Source organism: Sinocyclocheilus rhinocerous, unplaced genomic scaffold (assembly GCF_001515625.1).
Source record: "Sinocyclocheilus rhinocerous isolate Xijiao unplaced genomic scaffold, SAMN03320098_v1.1 scaffold301, whole genome shotgun sequence".
Classification (NCBI taxonomy): domain Eukaryota; kingdom Metazoa; phylum Chordata; class Actinopteri; order Cypriniformes; family Cyprinidae; genus Sinocyclocheilus; species Sinocyclocheilus rhinocerous.
In genome coordinates this window covers 43,050-63,853 of record NW_015656172.1, presented here as the reverse complement: position 1 = coordinate 63,853, position 20,804 = coordinate 43,050, and the positions used below count along the sequence as shown (strand labels likewise).

The 20,804-nt window shown below is 36.2% G+C and overlaps 1 protein-coding gene across 2 annotated transcripts in view; it reads left to right on the top strand.

Annotated features, from left to right (window-relative positions):
* LOC107719784 (RNA binding protein fox-1 homolog 3-like) overlaps nucleotides 1-20,804 on the top strand; it is a 202,955-nt gene that overhangs the window by 161,249 nt on the left and 20,902 nt on the right. For both annotated transcript variants that reach the window (XM_016527298.1, XM_016527299.1), the window contains 2 exons: nucleotides 5,611-5,748; nucleotides 18,450-18,503. In XM_016527298.1, coding sequence (XP_016382784.1) covers nucleotides 5,611-5,748; nucleotides 18,450-18,503 — 192 coding nt within the window. The remainder of the gene's footprint in view (nucleotides 1-5,610; nucleotides 5,749-18,449; nucleotides 18,504-20,804) is intronic.

The window sequence follows — 20,804 nt, the reverse complement described above, 5'->3', positions numbered from 1 at the left end:
TTTTTTTTTTAATGGAACAATTAAACCTTTTGATAAAATATTACTTAAGATATTAAGTAATGTTTCCTGAAAAATATATCAAAATGAAGTGTGTCTGTGTTGTGTTTTGGTCATTTTTAGCCTGAGAGGACATTATTTTTTCTAAAATGTGTAGACTTGTTGCAGGAAATCGGCTATACATCAAAACAATTACATGTAGTGACTGTACTGACCTTGATAAATGATTTACTTGTGAAGATGTGTTCCTTGCATCCATCAAAAACCCCTTTATATATGGTCTTATATTTAAAATCTAAATAGAAATTAATTAAAAATAATTAATGAAAACAATAAAAATAATTGATAATACAGTTTATAAAACAATTTGTAAATAAACAACTGTAATATAGTTTTGTATTTTTTGATTATATATTACACACACACACACACACACACACACAGTTATTTGTATTAATATAAAATAAATATAGGTTATTAAAGCACAAGTTCTTGAGAAATTAAGACAAAGGTTTCAGAGCATATATTATTTATTTATTTATTTATTTCCACTTTTCTTGTTTTAAGAATAAATCACTACTTTTTTTATTTTTATTAACACAAAAAAAAAAAAAAAAAATATATATATATATATATATATATATATATACTTTTTTTGTGATCATTCTTCCCACTTTGTTATACTTGTGTTCCTGATCAAAAATGACCATCCACAAATAATTGCTTATACATTTCTTGTTATGCTAGATTGTTACCAAATACTGGGTTCAGTGTTTTTGTCAACTTTTATTTCAGTCAAAGTCAGTCTTTGAGTTTATCCACAAATAATGTTTGTTTTTTTCACTCCAAAACTGATGTGCTTGAGCTCAGATCAGTGAGGCCTATAAGTTCCAAAGGAAATACACAACCTGTTCTACATGAAAGAAAACAAGTTGACAAAAAGATTGAATCCACGACTTGGCGATAATAAAGCATATGGTTTTAAAAGGTGGGTGATTTTTGACCCGTAACACCAAATTAGGTGAAGGATTTTCAGCGTTGCTACCCTTTGGAATAGCGTGCACTGATTAATTGTTCAATCAAAAAGACCACAAACATGCATTAAGAATATGAATTTTGGTTTCAGCTGCAGATCTTACTGAGTTCACACCAGAAACCAGAAATCACTTGAACTTCATCTGATGACCCTGTGTCACAGAGCATCTAAAAGTGGACAGGGTTCATCTCCCATAAGTCACTGTAAAATATTGAGATGATGCAGTCATTATGAAGCCGTGGAGGAAGCTGTGCATGGGCAGGTGTGTGAGGAGCTGCTGTGTTTTGGGAGTACATGCTCCTCTGTCCAAAATAATGAGGCGAGAGCGAGCGTTTGACGCCACTGTAACGATGTGTCATGCTCGCTGCGGTTGGAATGACATCATCACTGTCATGTATTACTAGCTCCCGCTCGCAGACAGAGTGACACCGAATAAGTGCTGTGTCTGTTTGCATCATTCCTGCTTCATGCAGTCGGGACGTTAATTGATGTTTCTGAGCTGAAGACCCGTCTAAATACCAGCACTATGTATTCAGTGCATTGGGGAGTGTTAACACGAATGCAGTGCAGTGGCCTTTATGCAGTTCCTGTTGGCAGTTTCATTAGTTTTTGAGGCCTTGCTTAGTATATTGCATCTTAAATAAGAAGCAAAGTGTAGTTTTCTCAGCGGTTGTGCTCAGAAAATCGTCTCGTCTTTCTGTAATGCTCTTTCAGATTTCTGCTTTTTCTTTTCCTCCTGGCCTGTTTTCTTTATGCGTGTACATGGTGTAGCATGAATAATTTAGCGTAGCAGAAAGGTGGACACGCTCACTAGTTAATCTCGTTGGGCCGGGTGGATTTCTCTCTCATAGTCTTTCTGTGGCTGATAATGGTTCTCAGACGCTCACGGCCCTGTGCTTAAACCTCATTATAAATGATTATTGTGCTGATGGAGAGTGTGGCTTATTAAAAGTGCTTCAAAATAACTTTATATATTTTTCATTTAGTTTTTTTAATAAATATTTTTTTTATAATTTATTGCTACTGATATTTTATTGCTCTTTTGCTATTTTCTAATTCACAACCGACATGGGACTTTTTATTTTATTTTATTTTATTTTATTTTATTTTATTTTATTTTATTTTATTTTATTTTATTTTATTTTATTTTATTTTATTTTATTTTATTTTATTTTATTTTATTTTATTTTATTTTATTTTATTTTATTTTATTTTATTTTATTTTATTATTTTATTTTATTTTGAGCGTTTCAGTTTAATGTCACCATTATTGAAATTAATGTGTTAAGCATTAATCCAATTATATTTAGTGAGGTTTATGCTTACAACAAGAAAAACTAATTATTACAAATAAATACATTTTATAGATTCAAAGCAACAATGTTTTGTTTTTCTTGTGCTGACCATAAATTGAACAACATTTAGTGAGGTTTATGCTTACAACACACTCTGTTGACGAATTTGTTTAGTTTTTCGTGTGTTAAAGGGGTCATCGGATGCCTATTTTCCACAAGTTGAAATTATTCTTTAGGGTCTTTAGCCATTTATGTTTTTAAGATACTGAAAAAAACACAAATGTCAGGGCATGTCAAAACTTCTCCAGGGCCCCAAAACACCCTCAGACCCCAGAGGGTTAATGAAAATTCTATAACATACTTTGGTTAAAAATTCTCAATGGTAGTGTATAACAACACCCTTTTTACCCTGTCAAAAACAGCTCTGTTCACAGCGATCCGTTTCGGTGCATGTGCCTTTAAATGATAATGAGCTCTGCTGACCCCGCCCCTCTCTTCCGTGGGGTGAAGAGCCGTTCTCACGAACTTTAGCCACATTTAGCCGTGGAACTTGCTAACTAGCACATTATTAGGAAAGGAGATTTGCAAAGATTCATAAAAAACCTTATACTCACTTCTTCTGTGGGTGAAACTGGATCATGAATGATTTGCACAAACATAGACGCATTTATGTAGATCGGGGGCGCATTCCCTTCAGAAACAAACATAATCCTCTGCGTCTTCAGCGGCTCAGATGTCGAGAGTAAATGACGACTGCTATGTTCATCTTAAATCTAACCATTTAGTAAGAATTATGCTTATAAGAAGATTATTAGATAGAAAAAAAAGAATAAGATAGAAAGAGAGATTAAGCTAAGTCATTGTGTGCTATTAACCTCCACACGTCTCCACGCGGCCCCGGGGGACGAGCGTCCTCCCATTACCCAGGGTGCAGTGAGGGCGGGAGGGGGAGGAGCGGGGTTGGTGGCCCAGTCTTCACCCGCGGCCCCAGAAACACACTGGCAGAGCGATGGAGTCAGACAGCTGTCAGTGAGAACAGTGCGTGTCAGAGCGCAGGCGAGAGCCATAAAAGAGCACAAACGAGCCTCGTTACTGCCGGGACAGTGATTATCATAATGGCAACAATAAAGCCGACGGTCGTTACGCTGGTGATGATGATGGTGATGATGATGATGCTGGGGTGATTAATGCTGGGAGATAAATGAGAACGATGTATCACACTCCTCCCTACAGCGGAGCAGCATGTTGAGTGTGTGTGTAATGAATGATGTACTGCATGTGTCTGCATGCACATACGTGTGATCATAAATCATGCGCCGCATGACTCCACGCCAGCACCAGCCTGTGTTTCGCATGTATAGAAGAAAAGAAACAAGAAAAGGTGAAAAACAAGGTGAATGTCAGGAAACTTGTAAGGAACATGTTCGGCTCATATTTCACTCCAAAATCAAAAGAAACAATAAGAAAAAAAAAATAAAAAATTCCACCAATTCTCATTTCTGTAATGTCAATAATAATAATAATAATAATAACATATGATCATTTAATTTAAAACGTGCTCAGGTCATATTTCACCCTGAAATCAAAAGGAAAATAAATAATGAATATTTCTAGAACATTTATTTTCATGACTTTTATACACATTTCCCCATTTCTCATTTCTGTAATGCAGAAAAAAGTATAAATAATGTTATTTAAATTACAGGATTTGTAGTATTTTTTATATGCCATTAAGTTGCTGATTTAAAAAAAAAATCATATATAACAGTACTTTTTATGACATTAGCATTAAAAATGACACTATTACAGCAATGGGAATATAATGAGAATCATCAATGCGAACTATAAACAAACATATGCATTACAGTAATGAGATTTTGGGGTGAAAATGTGTTTATTGGCTTTTAAATTTGTGTCAGTGCAATGCAATAGTATTAAAATAAGGTTTAATTTTGTCATGTGTTTTTGTGATATCTTTTTTTTTTTGCATGCATTTGTGAGAACCAGTAGTATTTGAAATTTACAAGTGACCAGTGTTATTTTAGTACAACTTTGATTATATTTGTATTAATAGTTTTAATTAGTTTTTGTTTTGTTTTCATTTTAATTTCATTTTAAGTTTAGCCATTTTTTTCTGTGGTTTTTGACATTTTTATTTATTAAATTTTTTTTAATATCTGTGTTTTTTTATTATTTTTTTTTAATTTTTTTTAGTTAAGTACATAAAGTTAAACTAAACAAAAATGAGAAATGCTGAAAATGTTATTTAAATTAAATAAGCTTACGTTTTTATTTTATTCCAGTTCAGTTCATGTTTATTTTATTTTAAGTAACAAGAACTGTTTTTTATGCTTTTAGTTAACTATAATAATGCTGCAAGTCACATTTGAGACCTGCAGCAGACGAGTTTTTCAGTGAATAATGACTTAAATTTGTGCCCGTTTCTGCTCTCATGAAGCATCATTAGCAATTGCACTTGCAATATTTCTAGCAATAAATCATACAGGATACTTTCATGTTTTCGTGAGATTTGTCAAATTACTGGCAGAACTGACTGCATGTATTTGCACGCGTGCCGCACACAGTGTGTTTGTATTTGTGTGTGTCTCCGTTACGAGCTGATGTAATAATGTTGGTGCTGTGTGTTGATGTTTTGATGAAGCCCGTGATGCTCTGGGGAGATTTGTTGATGTCGTTGTCATTGTGTGTACATGCATGCATGTGTGTGTGTGTGTGTGTGTGTGTGTGTGTTTGAATGAATCTGAAATTTTTTTACCTCAATGATGACATTCTGATGACATGCTGCTTTAAGCGAGCACATGAAAATGAGTGTGTGTGTGTGTGTGTGTGTGTGTGTGTGTGTGTGTCGTTCTGCTCGACTGAGCTAGCGGAGAGAGAAAACATCTGTCACACGCGTCTGAAGTTTCATTTGTGGCGGTTCATCAACATAATGATGGAAACAACAAGCCAATGGCCTCCACGAGCGTGAGTGTGTGTGTGTTTGATGGATATTTGTCAGTATATCTGGTGTGTTTGGGCTCCTCAGACAGTAACAGGTGGAGATTAATAATCGTATTGTAGATGCATGACCTCAGGTAGGCCACCATAACTCAACGTCTGTTTAGCCGCGTGCAGCTGGAGGGAAAAATGATATCTGTGGATAAATAGGCTAACTTACTATCCTTCATCTTTTTTTTTCTTATTCTCTTTTCTTTCGTTGTGAGTTTAACCTGGAGGCACTCATGAACGGGCGGCTCTTTTGTCTTTGTTTTGCTCGGACAGACGGAAGACGTGACGCAAACAGAAGTTTCCCAGCAGGTGCCGCATTCAGAGTCCACGGAAAAACAGCAGCCCAAACGGTTACACGTCTCCAACATCCCCTTCCGCTTCCGTGACCCGGATTTACGGCAAATGTTTGGGGTGAGTTTGAGAACTTCTTGTACTATAACACATTTCTGTTTGCTTTTAGCCAGCAGCCTCTTTCATGGTTTCATCACCTGAGGATTCATGCTCTTTAAAGGAATAGTTCACACAAAAAATTGCTGAAAATGTATTCATCCTCAGGTCATAATTTTTTGTTCTTCATCAGATTTGGAGAAATGTAGCATTGCATCACTTGCTCATCAATGGATGCTCTGCAGTGAATGGGTGCCGTCAGAATGAGAGTCCAAACAGCTGATAAAAACATCACACTAATCCATAAGTAATCCACACCACTCCAGTTCATCAGTTAATGACTTGTGAAGAGAAAAGCTGTGTGTTTCTGATAAACAAATCCATTATTAAGATGTTTTTAACCTCCATCCTCTATTCATAATATTGCTTTCTGGACCACAAAACCAGTCATAAGGCTATTTTTTTTTTTTCATTGAGATTTATACATATATTTATATCTAAAAGCTGAATAAATAAGCTTTCCATTGATGTATGGTTTGTTAGGATAGGATAATATTTGGCTGAGATACAACTATTTGAAAACCTGGAATCTGAGGGTGCAAAAAAATCAAAATATTGAGAAAATCGCCTTTAAAGTTGTCCAAATTAAGTTCTTAGCAATGCATATTAATAATCAAAAATTAAGTTTTAATATATGTACGGTAGGAAATTAAAAAATATATATTCATTGAACATGATCTTTACTTAATATCCTAATGATTTTTGGCATAAAAGAAAAATGAATAATTTTGACCCATACAATGTATTGTCGGCTATTGCTACAAATATACCCCAGCGACTTAAGACTTAAGACTGTGCTCCAGGGTCACATATGTGGGTGGATTTTGATGTGAGAGGAGAACAGTGGATGGACTTTATCACTGGAAGAAGCATTATTATGGATTAGGATTTTTTTATTTATTTATTTTTTGCATTTTTGCATATTTTGGTATGAACAGTTTGAAGTTAAAATGCCTTAATGGAATTGTTTCTTACAAACACGCAGCTTTTCACTTCTCAAGATGTTAATTGACAGACTGGAGTGGTGTGGATTACTTGTGGAGGTAACTCTTTATTTTACGGTGTCTTCGTTACACGTTACATGTACTTACTATTATAATAACAATTAATTATGCATGTTTACATGCAAGTAACCCTAAGCCAAACCCTAATCCTAAACATAGTAAGTACATGTAGTTAATTAATATTAATTTTACAGTTCTTACAATTACACTGAAACAAGAACACCTTAAAATAAAGTCTAACCCTTGTGAATTATTGGGATGTTTTGATCAGCTGTTTGGAGTCTCAATCTGACGGCACCCATTCACTGCAGAGGATCCATTGGTGAGCAAGTGATGTAGTGCTACATTTCTCCAAATCTGTTCCCACGGAGAAGTCAAATTTATAATCAATTTGAACTATTTGCAAAGTAAATTTTTAAAATACAAATAAGTGTGAATGTGTACATAATTTAAAAAGGCAAAACAGCAAAATGTTTCCTGTCTCGCCACATTCATTATGGATTACATGAATCACGTAAATTATTTTTTTTTTAATTTAGAATGGTGAAATTAGACAACGTTTGAGTAGTTTGTATCACAGAATAATTGCTGTTGGTCATTTCTGTCATAAACAGTTGTCAAATATTAAATATTTAACTACTTAATTGAAAAAAAAACAAATAAATAAATAAATAAAGTATTTTATTTTATTTTATTTTTATTTTTATTATTTATTTTTTGCTTATCAAGTATAATTAATTGCTCTTTTTACTTAAGATATCAAATCTTGTTTTCTGGGGGGGAAAAAAATCAAAATTAAGTTTGAAAATTGAGAACAAGTAATGCCATTAGGGCAAGAAAATAATCTTGTTTTCCCTTTGAAGTAAGGGAATTTTTTTCTTTCCTCATTTTTCTTTCCTCATTAGCAGAGAGTTTTTCTTCTAAGCATAAACTCACTTAGGGTGCTTTCACACCTGTAGATCGATTGCTTTGTTCCGAAACAGGGATTAAAATTATTACAATGTTGCTTTTTATTCTTGGTGCGGTTCGCTTTCACACGGCAAAGTTTCTAAACGGAACAAATTTGTTAATACAAGTCACCCACAGACATTCACAGGTTCATTTTGAAGTATTAGCAAAACAACAAAGCTAATGCTTTTCACGGAACTTACGTACATCATACATTGTGATATAGCCTGGTTCGTTGGTCCATTGGATCGGATTGCTTTTACCCATTATACATTGTGATATAGCCTGTTTCGTTGGTCCGTTAGATCGGATTGCTTTCTCACTACAACCGAACCGCTCCAGAGTTCGTTTTCAATCGAGCCGAGACCACCTCGTTCAGGCGATCTCGGACCAATTGTTTTGGCGCGGATCGGAGCGCGATTACCGTGTTCACATATGCCCAAACTAACTGAGCTAAGGGGGGAAACGCGCCAGGTTCCGAAACAATGGGCCAGGTGTGAAAGCACCCTTAATTGTGAAGACTTATCTTAAGTTGTTTTGCTTCTCTAGTATATATGTTTATTTAAGAACGAGTATATATTTGTAATGGAAAACAAGTCAAAAATACTGAGTAAGAACATTTTTATGTCTGAATTACATTTTTATATCTGAATATATGAATTACATTAACCGTTATGGTAAACTTACCTTTAGGGTAAGACGACTATGGGCTGACTAAATGTACACACAGACACACCGCTTCTTTCTTATTTGCTGAAATCATCTCAATCATCTTAATGACCCAACAGCAGCAGGCTGGCCAGAAAAGCTGCTTTAAACAGTGCTCATTTGTTTGGGCTGATGTCGGCTGGTGGCTCTGTTGAAAAGATGATGTTAATTACAGCACAGACCGCTGCGTAGCCGTATAAATTACATACAACATGGTCTGTGGCCCCTCGCTCGTTTCCCATCATGCTCTGTGATAGCTGGATTATTGTTTCACGAGGCTGCCAGGTTTGTGTATGCCAAATCAGCACAGTAATTAGCTCGCAGTTATTGTGCATAGGTGGTCCAGAGATATATGATGCAAACTCAATATGGATGCCAAAAACAATATGGACGACTGGGGACATTTGTTTAATCACTACTAACCAAGCTGGCATCCTTTCTTGCTCAATACTTTGGTCTTGTTTTCCATTATAAATATCTGAATGTTCTTAAATCAAGATGCATTTGGAGAAATTTTGCATCATATCACTTGCTCAGCAATGGATGCTCTGCAGTGAATGGGTGCCGTCAGAATGAGTCCAAACAGCTGATAAAAACATCACAATAATCCACAATAAGAAGCAATGACTGCATGTTTGAAAGTAACATAATTATCATTAAGACATTTTTAACTTCAGTCCATTACTTCCTGCTAAAATACGAGTCCATGATCCAGAATATTGCTTTCTCAAGTCGCCTCATCTGAATTAGGAGAGAAATCTGCACAGATCAAGAACCGTTTAGCGGCCAAAACAGTTCTAAACACATATGTGGTTGGATTTTGATGTGAGAGACAAAAGGAGATGGACTTTATGACTGGAGAAAACATTATTCATTATAGACTCTATTTATTTATTTATTTATTATGAATATTATTTGTTTTATTTTATTTTGGACAGAAGCAATGGTTTAAAGTTAAAAAGCCTTAATGATTAAATTGTTTCTTACAAACACACAGCTTTTCTCTTCACAAGACATTGATGGACTGGAGTGGTGTAGATTATTGTGATGTTTTTATCAGCTGTTTGGACCCTCATTCTGACGGCAAAATTTTTTCCAAATCTGTTCTGATGAAGAAATTACATCTTGGATGGCCTGAGGATGACTGCATTCTCAGCAAATTTTCATTTGTTTTCCTTCACAAGTAAACAGTTTTTACTCAAAAACTCCTTGAAGTAGAAAAAAATGAAAAATGATTTTCTTGAAACCGTACTCCAATATTCATTGGTTTATTTACAACTTTAAAAAAAATCTTGTTTTACATTGTAATAGAACCAAATGGATTGCGCTCTGCTGTAATTGCTTGAAGCACTACATGGCTTTTGCGTGCTGTTAGCATGTTGAAAGTTAGCCACATTTGCATAAGACATCACAGAAGGTAAACAAAGGAAATATGGCCATACTATAGCCGTGTAAGCCCAACACCTTAAGACGTATTCACTCGTTATAAGCTCCATCTGCCTGCACAGACTCAAGTAAGCCACGCTAATGACTCGATCCCGCGCTAACAAGGCTTGGTGGCGTTGATTAGCCTCGTGGCTAATGGAGATTTAGCCTGTGGTGAGCAGGGCCGAAGGTTTGCCAAGGAAAGCAGTGCGGCTAATTAGCTGCTTTGCTAACGGAGAATCAATGAGTGGGGCGTCAGGTTAGCGTCGCAGGCTAAAGCGCTGGAGTCTGGGAGTCGCTAATGAGTGCAGAAGTACGGGGCTCATTATCCAGAGCCGAGTGGTTTATTACTGAGGATGTCCGTATGGAAATGTGAGGTAGGAGAGAGTGTTCCTAGAAGTAAAACCTCCGCCTTTGTGTTGGCTTTAGGGCTGTTTCTTCTTCCCCTCTGCCTGTGGGCCTCAAGGGCTGCTGGGAATTTCTCTCACAGGGGGCCTTACCTTCATCTCTGGCTTTCCCGCTGTGCAGACACTATGTTAGCATTCCACCTGCGGCTCTACTCTTTTAAGAGACGGAATTAAAGATCTGCTTAAATCTGACTCCTGTGAGCAGCGAATAAGTCTTCATCGGTATGGAGAGACCACTCGCATTAAAGAAAACCCCACCAATCAGAGCACTTCAAAAGACGCAGAGCTCTGAAACTGCCTTCAATACGGCTTTGGTTTGCAGAATACGACATGAGCTTTTTTGGCAGGGTACTTTGTGCATAATTCCCTGCCATAGAATCCAGCTAATCCAGCTTCTGAAGGAGACTGGTTTCACTCTTGCCATTCAGAATTGAATTTGACAATGCCTTTTAAGTTGCAGTTTAATTTCTGCATATGAATTGAGGTTGCAAACAGGATTGAGAATCGCTAATTGAATTTTCAAATTAGTTGGAATTCAAATATTGTTTTATAACTGTAATTTGTAAACTAGTAAAGCAAATTGTATCAAAATAAACTTGTTGAAGGCTTAAAGTTGGCAATTTTTTACTCTGGCCTTTCAGAATTTAATTGAGAATGCGTTTTATAAGCCGATTCAATTGCTGAATATGAATTCAGGTTACAAACAGGTTGGAGAATTGCTATTCGGAATTTATTCATATAACTGTAATTTTTTTTTTTTTACTAGAAAAGCTAGAGTTTTAAGAGATAAACTTGACAAATGCTTGTTTTATAGTTTTAATATTTTAGCTTTCATTTAAATATTTAATTTTATTTACTTTTAACGTTTTAATATTTTATTGATTAATAAAATTTACAAATATTTTAAAAGTTTGATGTTTCATGCAAACAGCTTTGTTTTATTCAGTTTATATATGCATAATTTTTATTAAATTAACTTTTAACCTAAAAATTGTCATTTCCCAGAATATACTGTGCATGTGTTGAATTTCTTTGAATGCTTTTCGGTTAAAATCACACTTTGTAAGCTTCCAGTATACAGTTTTTCCATAGCAAACTGTGATACTGGCAAGCTGTTGATCACAACCAATTATATCATAATGTAATAATTTGGCAGACATTTATGCGTTTGACAGGTGCTTTTATCCAAAGCGGCTTCAATTGTATTTAACTGCAGCACAATCCTCTGCAAAACTACTAAGTGCTTCATTCCCTGCAGCGCTGTGCTAAGGTTTTACTGCACGTATGCATGAGAAAACAGCCACTACAGGGGGTAACTGAGCATGCTTAGTAGAGACGACCACTTCCCCAACCATACGCAACTTTCCCACCAAACTAATTAATCTCTATCACTGGTCCATTAGGCCTGGTTGAAACAATTAGCATCTGCGGCACGCTAGCCAGGGAAAACCCCAGCATACAACACGGAGCTCACGCTGGGGAGTTAATGTGTTTGTGTGTCTCTGATTGAGCCCTCCGCAGAATGTGCATTCATTTGAATAAATTGATAGATTTCAGCCTACAGTTTCACACAGAAGCTGATTGGATGAGCAATAATATTAAGCCATTGCAGCTGTAGCACAAACAAAAAGAGCATGAGCACAGTCATTCTTGAAATGTTATTGCACTCGATTTGTTTTAGTATCGGCATTGTCTCAGATGTTTCACCTCAAATTCATTTGGAGAAATAAAACTAGAGGCATACAATGAATGTGGAGAGCAGCTGAGATCATTTGATGAGAAATATTTGAGTTCATATTGAGACGTTTGATTGCAGATTTTAGTATCTTGGAAAATCTGAGCGCAGTGTGAGACATTGTTGAGATCTCTACTGAAACTCTAGAGGAGAAATGTGAGATTACTGGAGTCTGTTTGCCTGGAGAAGCATCTGAGAAGCAGAAGACTTCAGCAAAAGCCTCAGTTTAATTGCATCGAAATCTAGGAGGAACAGTTGAGACTTTAAAGAGATCTCATTTGTGACTTTTCGTTCCAGGTTGAGCATAGGTCTTATGCTGAAAAATAAGCAATCAGAGGGATATTTTATAGCTAAGTAAAGTTGAAGGAGTTTGCTGTTATGCCTCAGATGATTTTCCTAAAAATCTGGAGAAATAAAAGGTAGATAAAAGCCAGATTATTTGATGTTGAGAGAATTTGAGTTCGTAATGAGATCTCTTGACTTTGGATTGCAGATACGTATATATTGGTAAATCTGAGCAAAGTTTGAGACATTGTTGAGATTTCTTCTGAAACTCTAGAGGAGATACATGTGAGATTACTAGAGTCCTTTTTAGGAGAAACATCTGAGAAGAAGACTTCAGCTAAAGTCTCCATTGAATCTCATTGAAATCTAGGAGAAACAATTGAGACTTTAATGAGATCTCATTTGTGATTTGTGATCTTTACAGTTTGAGTGTTTCTGGATCTTATACAGATAGATCACTGTTCATAGGAAAGTTTTATTGCTCATGGGACAAACGAGTCCGCTGTTATGTCTCAGTATCATCTCAGATGTTTCTCCTAAAATCTGTTTGGAAAAAAATAAAATGTAGCAGCCAGATTATTTGATAAGAAATTAAGTTCATTTGAAGATATCTGACTTTTGATTGCAGACTTTGGAGATTACTAGAGTCCTTTTTAGGAGAAACATCTGAGAAGAAGACTTCAGCTAAAGTCTCCATTGAATCTCATTGAAATCTAGGAGAAACAATTGAGACTTTAATGAGATCTCATTTGTGATTTGTGATCTTTACAGTTTGAGTGTTTCTGGATCTTATACAGATAGATTACTGTTCATAGGAAAGTTTTATTGCTCATGGGACAAACGAGTCCGCTGTTGTGTCTCAGTATCATCTCAGATGTTTCTCCTAAAATCTGTTTGGAAAAAAAGAAAATGTAGCAGCCAGATTATTTGATAAGAAATTAAGTTCATATAAAGATATCTGACTTTTGATTGCAGACTTTGGTGTCTTGGCAAATCTGAGCACAATTTTAGACATTGTTGAGATCTCTTCTGAAAGGAGTCTTTTTCTCAGGAGAAATATATGAGAAGCTGAAGACTTCAACAAAAGCCTTCATCTTACTGAAATCTAGGGGAAGCAGTTGAGGCTTTAATGAGATCTCATTTGGGATTTTTCTTTCCAGTTTGAGCGTTTCTGGATTTTATGCCGAAAGATCACCAGAAAGTGTTATTGCTCAGGAGACTTAAAAGGAGATTACTGTTATGTCTCAGTATCATCTCAGATGATTCTCCTAAAATACAGATCGCAGCCAGATTAGTTGATGTTGACACAATTTGAGTTCATATTGAGACCTCTGACTTTGATTGCACACTTGGCTAATCTGAGCACAGTTTGAGACATTATTGAGATCTCGTTTGAAGCTCTAGAGGAGAAATGTGAGATTACTGGTGAATTTTTTTTTTTTCAGAAGAAACATTCAAGAAGCAGGAATCTTAACCAAAAGTCTGCATTCACTCTTCATTTCATCTAACCGCTGTCTGAGAAACAACCAAGATTTTAAAGAGATCTCGTGTGTTTTTTCTTTCCTAATTGCAGTGCTGTTAATGAAGATGAAGGCTTCCCGAATCTTTGCTTCTCATGTCTAGCGACTCTTTCCTGACCTCTCCTCTCTCACACAAACAGCTAATTAACATTAGCATATAGTCTGATTAGCGTTGACCCCATAACCCAGTCTATTCATCCTTTTTTGTAGTCGGTGTCTGTAGACAACTGCACCACTCTTGATCCTATTAGCACTTCCAGTGTCATCTCTCTCCATCCGGCACTGCACTCGCAGAGGTTTTATTTTCTACCGCAGTGGCCAAATGATGGCGATGCAGCATGCTCGACAGGGTAATTACTTTTAGTGAAATAATACGACCATCGCAGGCATCAATTAAAAGCCACCCTCTCTCTGCGCTCATTAGAGGGGTTTGCGCTCGTCCCTCATCCCTCCGCTTTCTAACGATCCAAACAGCACGGAAGCTAAATCGAAGATTGGTGAACGTTTCCCTCCTTGGGAGCGATGCCACACAACAAAAACAAGAGAGAGAGAGAGAGAGAGAGAGGGGGAGAGAGAGGAAGAGAGAGGAAAAAGGAGCTTGTCATCAGTGAAAGACAGAAAAAAAACAGACTGTACACACATAGTTTAGTTTATCTTTATAATAATAAAAATAAAATGTGTACATAATTAAATTGCCTGTTTTACCCATTTTTTACCTCTCTTAGGGACACTCTCAGGCCTCTGATGAGAGCTCACGCCAGAGAACTCACATCAGCTACTGCAGATACTAGGGCTGTCAAAAAAAAATTTGAATTTCGAATAGTCGTCGAATTTAAAATAAGAATCCACATTCGAATGCAAAAACGTTGCATTCGAATTTTAGGTGTGCGTCAGGCAGCCTTATCAGTGGAGCATGAAATGCGAGGACGATGTAAGTGTCATTGCATTTTAATGTTTTTGTTAGTCTATCCAGTTGAACCCACTAGATGCGGCGCTGCTACGTTGTTCATTCAAAATACTGCGGGCAAAAAACGAACATCAATGCGGAGATGATGTTATTTACGTTCATCTCTCTCCATCCGGCACGGCACTCGCAGAGGTTTTATTTTCTACCGCAGTGGCCAAATGATGGCAATGCAGCATGCTCGACAGGGTAATTACTTTTAGTGAAATAATACGACCATCGCAGGCATCAATTAAAAGCCACCCTCTCTCTGCGCTCATTAGAGGGGTTTGCGCTCGTCCCTCATCCCTCCGCTTTCTAACGATCCAAACAGCACGGAAGCTAAATCGAAGATTGGTGAACGTTTCCCTCCTTGGGAGCGATGCCACACAACAAAAACAAGAGAGAGAGAGAGAGAGAGAGAGAGGGGGAGAGAGAGGAAGAGAGAGGAAAAAGGAGCTTGTCATCAGTGAAAGACAGAAAAAAAACAGACTGTACACACATAGTTTAGTTTATCTTTATAATAATAAAAATAAAATGTGTACATAATTAAATTGCCTGTTTTGTCAAAAAAAATTTGAATTTCGAATATTCGTCGAATTTAAAATAAGAATCCACATTCGAATGCAAAAACGTTGCATTCGAATTTTAGGTGTGCGTCAGGCAGCCTTATCAGTGGCGCACGAAATGCGACGACGATGTAAGTGTCATTGCATTTTAATGTTTTTGTTAGTCTATCCAGTTGAACCCACTAGATGCGGCGCTGCTACGTTGTTCATTCAAAATACTGCGGGCAAAAAACGAACATCAATGCGGAGATGATGTTATTTACGTCCAAACCGAAACCAAACCGTTCACACAGAACGCATATTTATCACATTTTCTAGAGGGACATCTATCACTGTTGCACTCGCAAGAGAGCCGCATGTTTAGAAAGCCATGGAAAATTTATATAAGTTCAACTTTTTAAAAACATGCGTTACAACTTTATGGCGGTTTTTCCCCATCCTACTGCAACTCAAGTTTTTAAATGAAGAAAGTACTCTTTGTGATTGGTTTTCAGTCTAAAAAATTCACATCACAGACTTCTAATGAAAAACCTCACACCGGAGGGCTCACTGCAAAAACATCACATCAGAAAGCTCACGATGCAGACTTCATATAAATCTCATGCCAGAGACATCACTCCAGAGACTTCAGATACATCACATTAGAAAATTCACATCACAGATTCTAACAAAACCTCACCTGAGAGACCTCACAGCAAAGACTTTACTCCAAAAACATCACATTAGAAACCTCAAACCACAGACAAGTATTATTAAAAACCTCACGCCAGAGGCCTCAATGCAAAAACATCACATTAGAAACTTCATGCCAGAGACTCCAGATACAACATATTAGAAACCTCACACCACAGACTTCTAATGAAAAACTGAAAAACCTCACCTGAGAGACCTCACTGCAAAAACATCCGAATTTTGTTTTTCAGCCATTTTGACAGCCCTAGCAGATACCTTAAAAAATTCACATCACAGACTTCTAATGAAAAACTTCACACCGGAGGGCTCACTGCAAAAACATCACATCAGAAAGCTCACGCTGCAGACTTCATATAAATCTCATGCCAGAGACATCACTCCAGAGACTTCAGATACATCACATTAGAAAATTCACATCACAGATTCTAACAAAACCTCACCTGAGAGACCTCACAGCAAAGACTTTACTCCAAAAACATCACATTAGAAACCTCAAACCACAGACAAGTATTATTAAAAACCTCACGCCAGAGGCCTCAATGCAAAAACATCACATTAGAAACTTCATGCCAGAGACTCCAGATACAACATATTAGAAACCTCACACCACAGACTTCTAATGAAAAACTGAAAAACCTCACCTGAGAGACCTCACTGCAAAAACATCATATCAGAAACCTCACACCACGGAATTCACATGAGAAACCTCACGATAGACCTCATGCAAGAGACTCCAGATACATTACATTAGAAATATCACACGACAGACTTCTACTGAAAAAATAAGACTCATCTGGTAGACCTCACAACAGAGACTCCATATACATCACATTAGAAACCTCACACCACAGACTTTGATAGGAAAAAAAAAACTCACCTGAGAGACCTCACACCAGAAACATCACTAGAAAAACCAACTCATTAGAAACCTCACACCACCGACAGATATAAAACCTCACGGCAGAGACCTCACTGCAAAAACATTAAAAAACTCACACCACAGACTTCCACTGAAGACCTCACGCCAGAGACCTCACTGCAAAAAAATCATATTACACACCACAGGCTTCACATTGCAAACCTCACCCCAGAGACTTCTGCTGGAAAAAAAACTTCACGTGATAGACCTCATGCCAGAGACTCTATAGACATCACATTAGAAATATAATGAAATTATTAGAAAGCTCACACCAGAGACTTCTAATGAAAAAAGCTGACATGATAGACCTCACGTGAGAGACTTCACTCTAAAAAACATATCTCACCACGGAAGAACCTTTCCATAGAATTATTGGCGGAAGTTCCCGCTTTTTGGCGGTTTTAGTTTTTAGTCCTAGAAACTCCATTTGCGGGAACTAAGTTAGCTCCTACTTCAGAGTAGGTTCTAAAACAGTTCTATAAGAACCAGTGACGTAAGTGTACAATGATTGGCCAAACGCATATGAAACGCATCCTAGAACAACGTGGTGCGAAAGCGCCTTTTGACCTCACACCACAGCTTTCTAATGGAAAACCTCACATGTGAGACCTCATGCCAGAGACTCCATATACATTACAATTGAAACCTCACTGCAAAATAATCACATTAGAAACCTCACACCACAGACTTTACAATATAAACTCATGTCAGAGACTTCATATATGTCACATTAGAAACCTCACATGACAGACTTCTAAAGAAAACCTCTGCTTAGAGACCTCACGCCAGAAACCTCACTTCAAAAATATCATGTTAGAAACCTCACGCCACAGACTTCTAATGAAAACCTCACCTGACAGACCTCACGCCAGAGCCCTCACTTCAAAAAATATCATGTTAGAAACCTCACGCCACAGACTTCTAATGAAAACCTCACCTGACAGACCTCACGCCAGAGCCCTCACTTCAAAAAATATCATGTTAGAAACCTCACGCCACAGACTTCTAATGAAAACCTCACCTGACAGACCTCACGCCAGAGCCCTCACTTCAAAAAATATCATGTTAGAAACCTCACGCCACAGACTTCTAATGAAAACCTCACCTGACAGACCTCACGCCAGAGGCCTCACTCCATAAACATCTTATTAGAAACCTCACACCGCAGACTTCACATTACAAACCTCACGCCAGAGACCTCAGTGTCTGCAGACACTTAATAATGCGGTGGAATGTGATTATAGCAACAGAATTGCAAAAGTTTTTCACAATCTAAACTCAGGAAAAGTTGTTTTATGAAGCCTGCAGTGGGAAACATCTAGCATGTCCTGTGTGTTATGTAATTTCCAGTTTGCCGGATGCATGATGTTATTATTTCATCCCAGGTTTCGAGCCCCACTTTCTCATGGACACAGAGGCTCCTAATCGATTTATCTCTCTCTTATTCCCGTCTTCATCTTGCTTTTTCTCTCCCTCGCTCTCTATTTCTCCCGCTCTCCTTTTCTGCAGCAATTTGGGAAGATCTTAGACGTGGAGATTATCTTTAATGAAAGAGGATCAAAGGTATGAATGACGCTTGCTTTCTTCTCCTCTCTGTTTGTGTAGCCACGATCTTTCTCGTCCTCTTCTGAACTCTTTATTGGCTTAGAGACGCCGGTTTGATCTTCCTCGACTCAGATTAAAGACTATAAAGTCAAAGAACAAAACAGACACGGCAGTGCACATAATCAGAGCGCTGGTCGTAGAGAGAGGTCAGCTGAGGACTTCACGCTGATCCACTGTTTGTTCAGACGAAAGACAGAATAAAGTACAAACCCATGATGTTTACTTCAGTGCTGTATGTGTAAAAATAATATTAGTAATGTCCAAAACCTATATGTTCTGATATTTTGGAGCACTACTTGCTGGAATGTTAAACATTAAAATGCCCTAAATGTTTATCTGAAACCTAAGATAAATAAATAAATAAATGTTATTGTTGATGAAAATAAAACTGAAATGGAATTAAAATATAAATGAAAATAAAAATAAAACGGATATATAAATATTAGGCGAAAAATGTAAACTAAATAAAGCACTAAAAATACTAATTAATAAATTGAACCTAGTAATGTTTAAAAGCAGAAAACAAAATGACTAAAAATTCAACTAAAATTTTAAATTTTAAATGCAGTTTAATTATATAGTGACTCTTAATGAGTAAAAATAATAAATCAATCAATAAATAACTAAAAATGTTTTTGTTCATTTAAGGTGAAATAGAAAAAATTTAAAAATAAAACAGAAATATAAATATTAGGTGGAAAACTTAAACTAAATAAAATATAAATAAAAAAATAAATGTTAGATGAAAAACTTAAAACTAAACAAACCACTAAAATTACTAATTAGAAATTACAAAAAGATAATAAAACTGAACCTTGGTTATTATAAATTAAAACTAAATCGAACCTAAATAGTAATATTTAAAAAAAATGATAAAAAAATAAAAAAATAACAATTGAAATCAAAACTGAACATATAAAATCCTAATTAAAAATATTAATAAAACTCAAATAGTGCATAAATAATACTATTTAGAGTCAATTTAATTTGTTGAAATATAACACAAAGTAACATACTAAATGTAAATAGATTTGTAATAGATTTTAATCAATGCAATTAGGTAAAATATAAAAAAAGTTTCATTATATAGTGACTCTTAATGTTATGTCAGTGTGGTTTTATTGTGACAACTAGCCCCGGTGTCCCCTGCAGCTATATCTACTGAATTAAGCTTTATCCCTGTTTTACAAAAAAGTCGGCATGCATTTTTCATAAACACTCACAGTACAGTTTTATATCTGGGGTCTCTAACAGAAATGCTTTAATATTGACAGAGCATGATTGACAGGTGCGTGCTGAAGTTTCTGTCAGCAGTCACTGTGCCCCCCACGGCTAGATAAGATGAAGATGACAACCATTCGCTGCTGTGTGCCCTACAAAGCCCATTACCCATGATGCCTTGCTGTCCCCACCTACAGCGTTGCTGTATAATGAACCAACCGGCCCATTAATAAACAATCTATTCTCTAAGAAGCAGCAATTTGCATTCAATATGTTTGTCCCTTTTGAAAAATGGGCTGTGTTTCGGCCCTCTGTGTAAGCTCATTATTGCGTGATAAACCAGAGCAGATGCAGGCGTGTGAGACGTCCACGGGACTCATGAGGCCCTCGGTCTATTCCTTTATCTCTCTGACTGATATAAACCCACCCCTCGAGCTGCTAGTAGCTCATCCTGCATTAGCCAAACAGCATCCGTCCATCACATGTAGCCCCGCCCCCTCTCCACTCCTATTGGACACTCTGTCATCACAGACCATCTTTCAAGCTACACTATTGAACCTCTTTTTTTTAACTCTGGGTATGATATGATATTTTAATATTAAATTAAATAATAAATTATAAACAAACTATATGACTGATATTTCATCCTTTATAAAAAAAAAAAAAATGTTTAGTAATAAATATTAGTAATAGACAGTATGATATATTGAATAATTTATATATAAATGTGTATTTAAATATATAAATTATGTAGTATATATACACACGCTTATGTATAGTTTTAAGTATTAAATAAATCAAAGAATATGTTTAATGTTTATAAATAGTATTTATGTTTATAAATAAATTATGTATTCAATAACAAATTAAAATATTTTAAATATAATACATTTTTCTTTTTTCAATTTTTTTGTGCAGTTGTTAACCAAAATGAAAATGTTATGCTAAATTAATATTAAATAAATAATGTAATAAAAAACTAATAATTTAATTTAAAAAAATTTAAAAAATAATACTTAATGAACTTTTAAAGTTGTG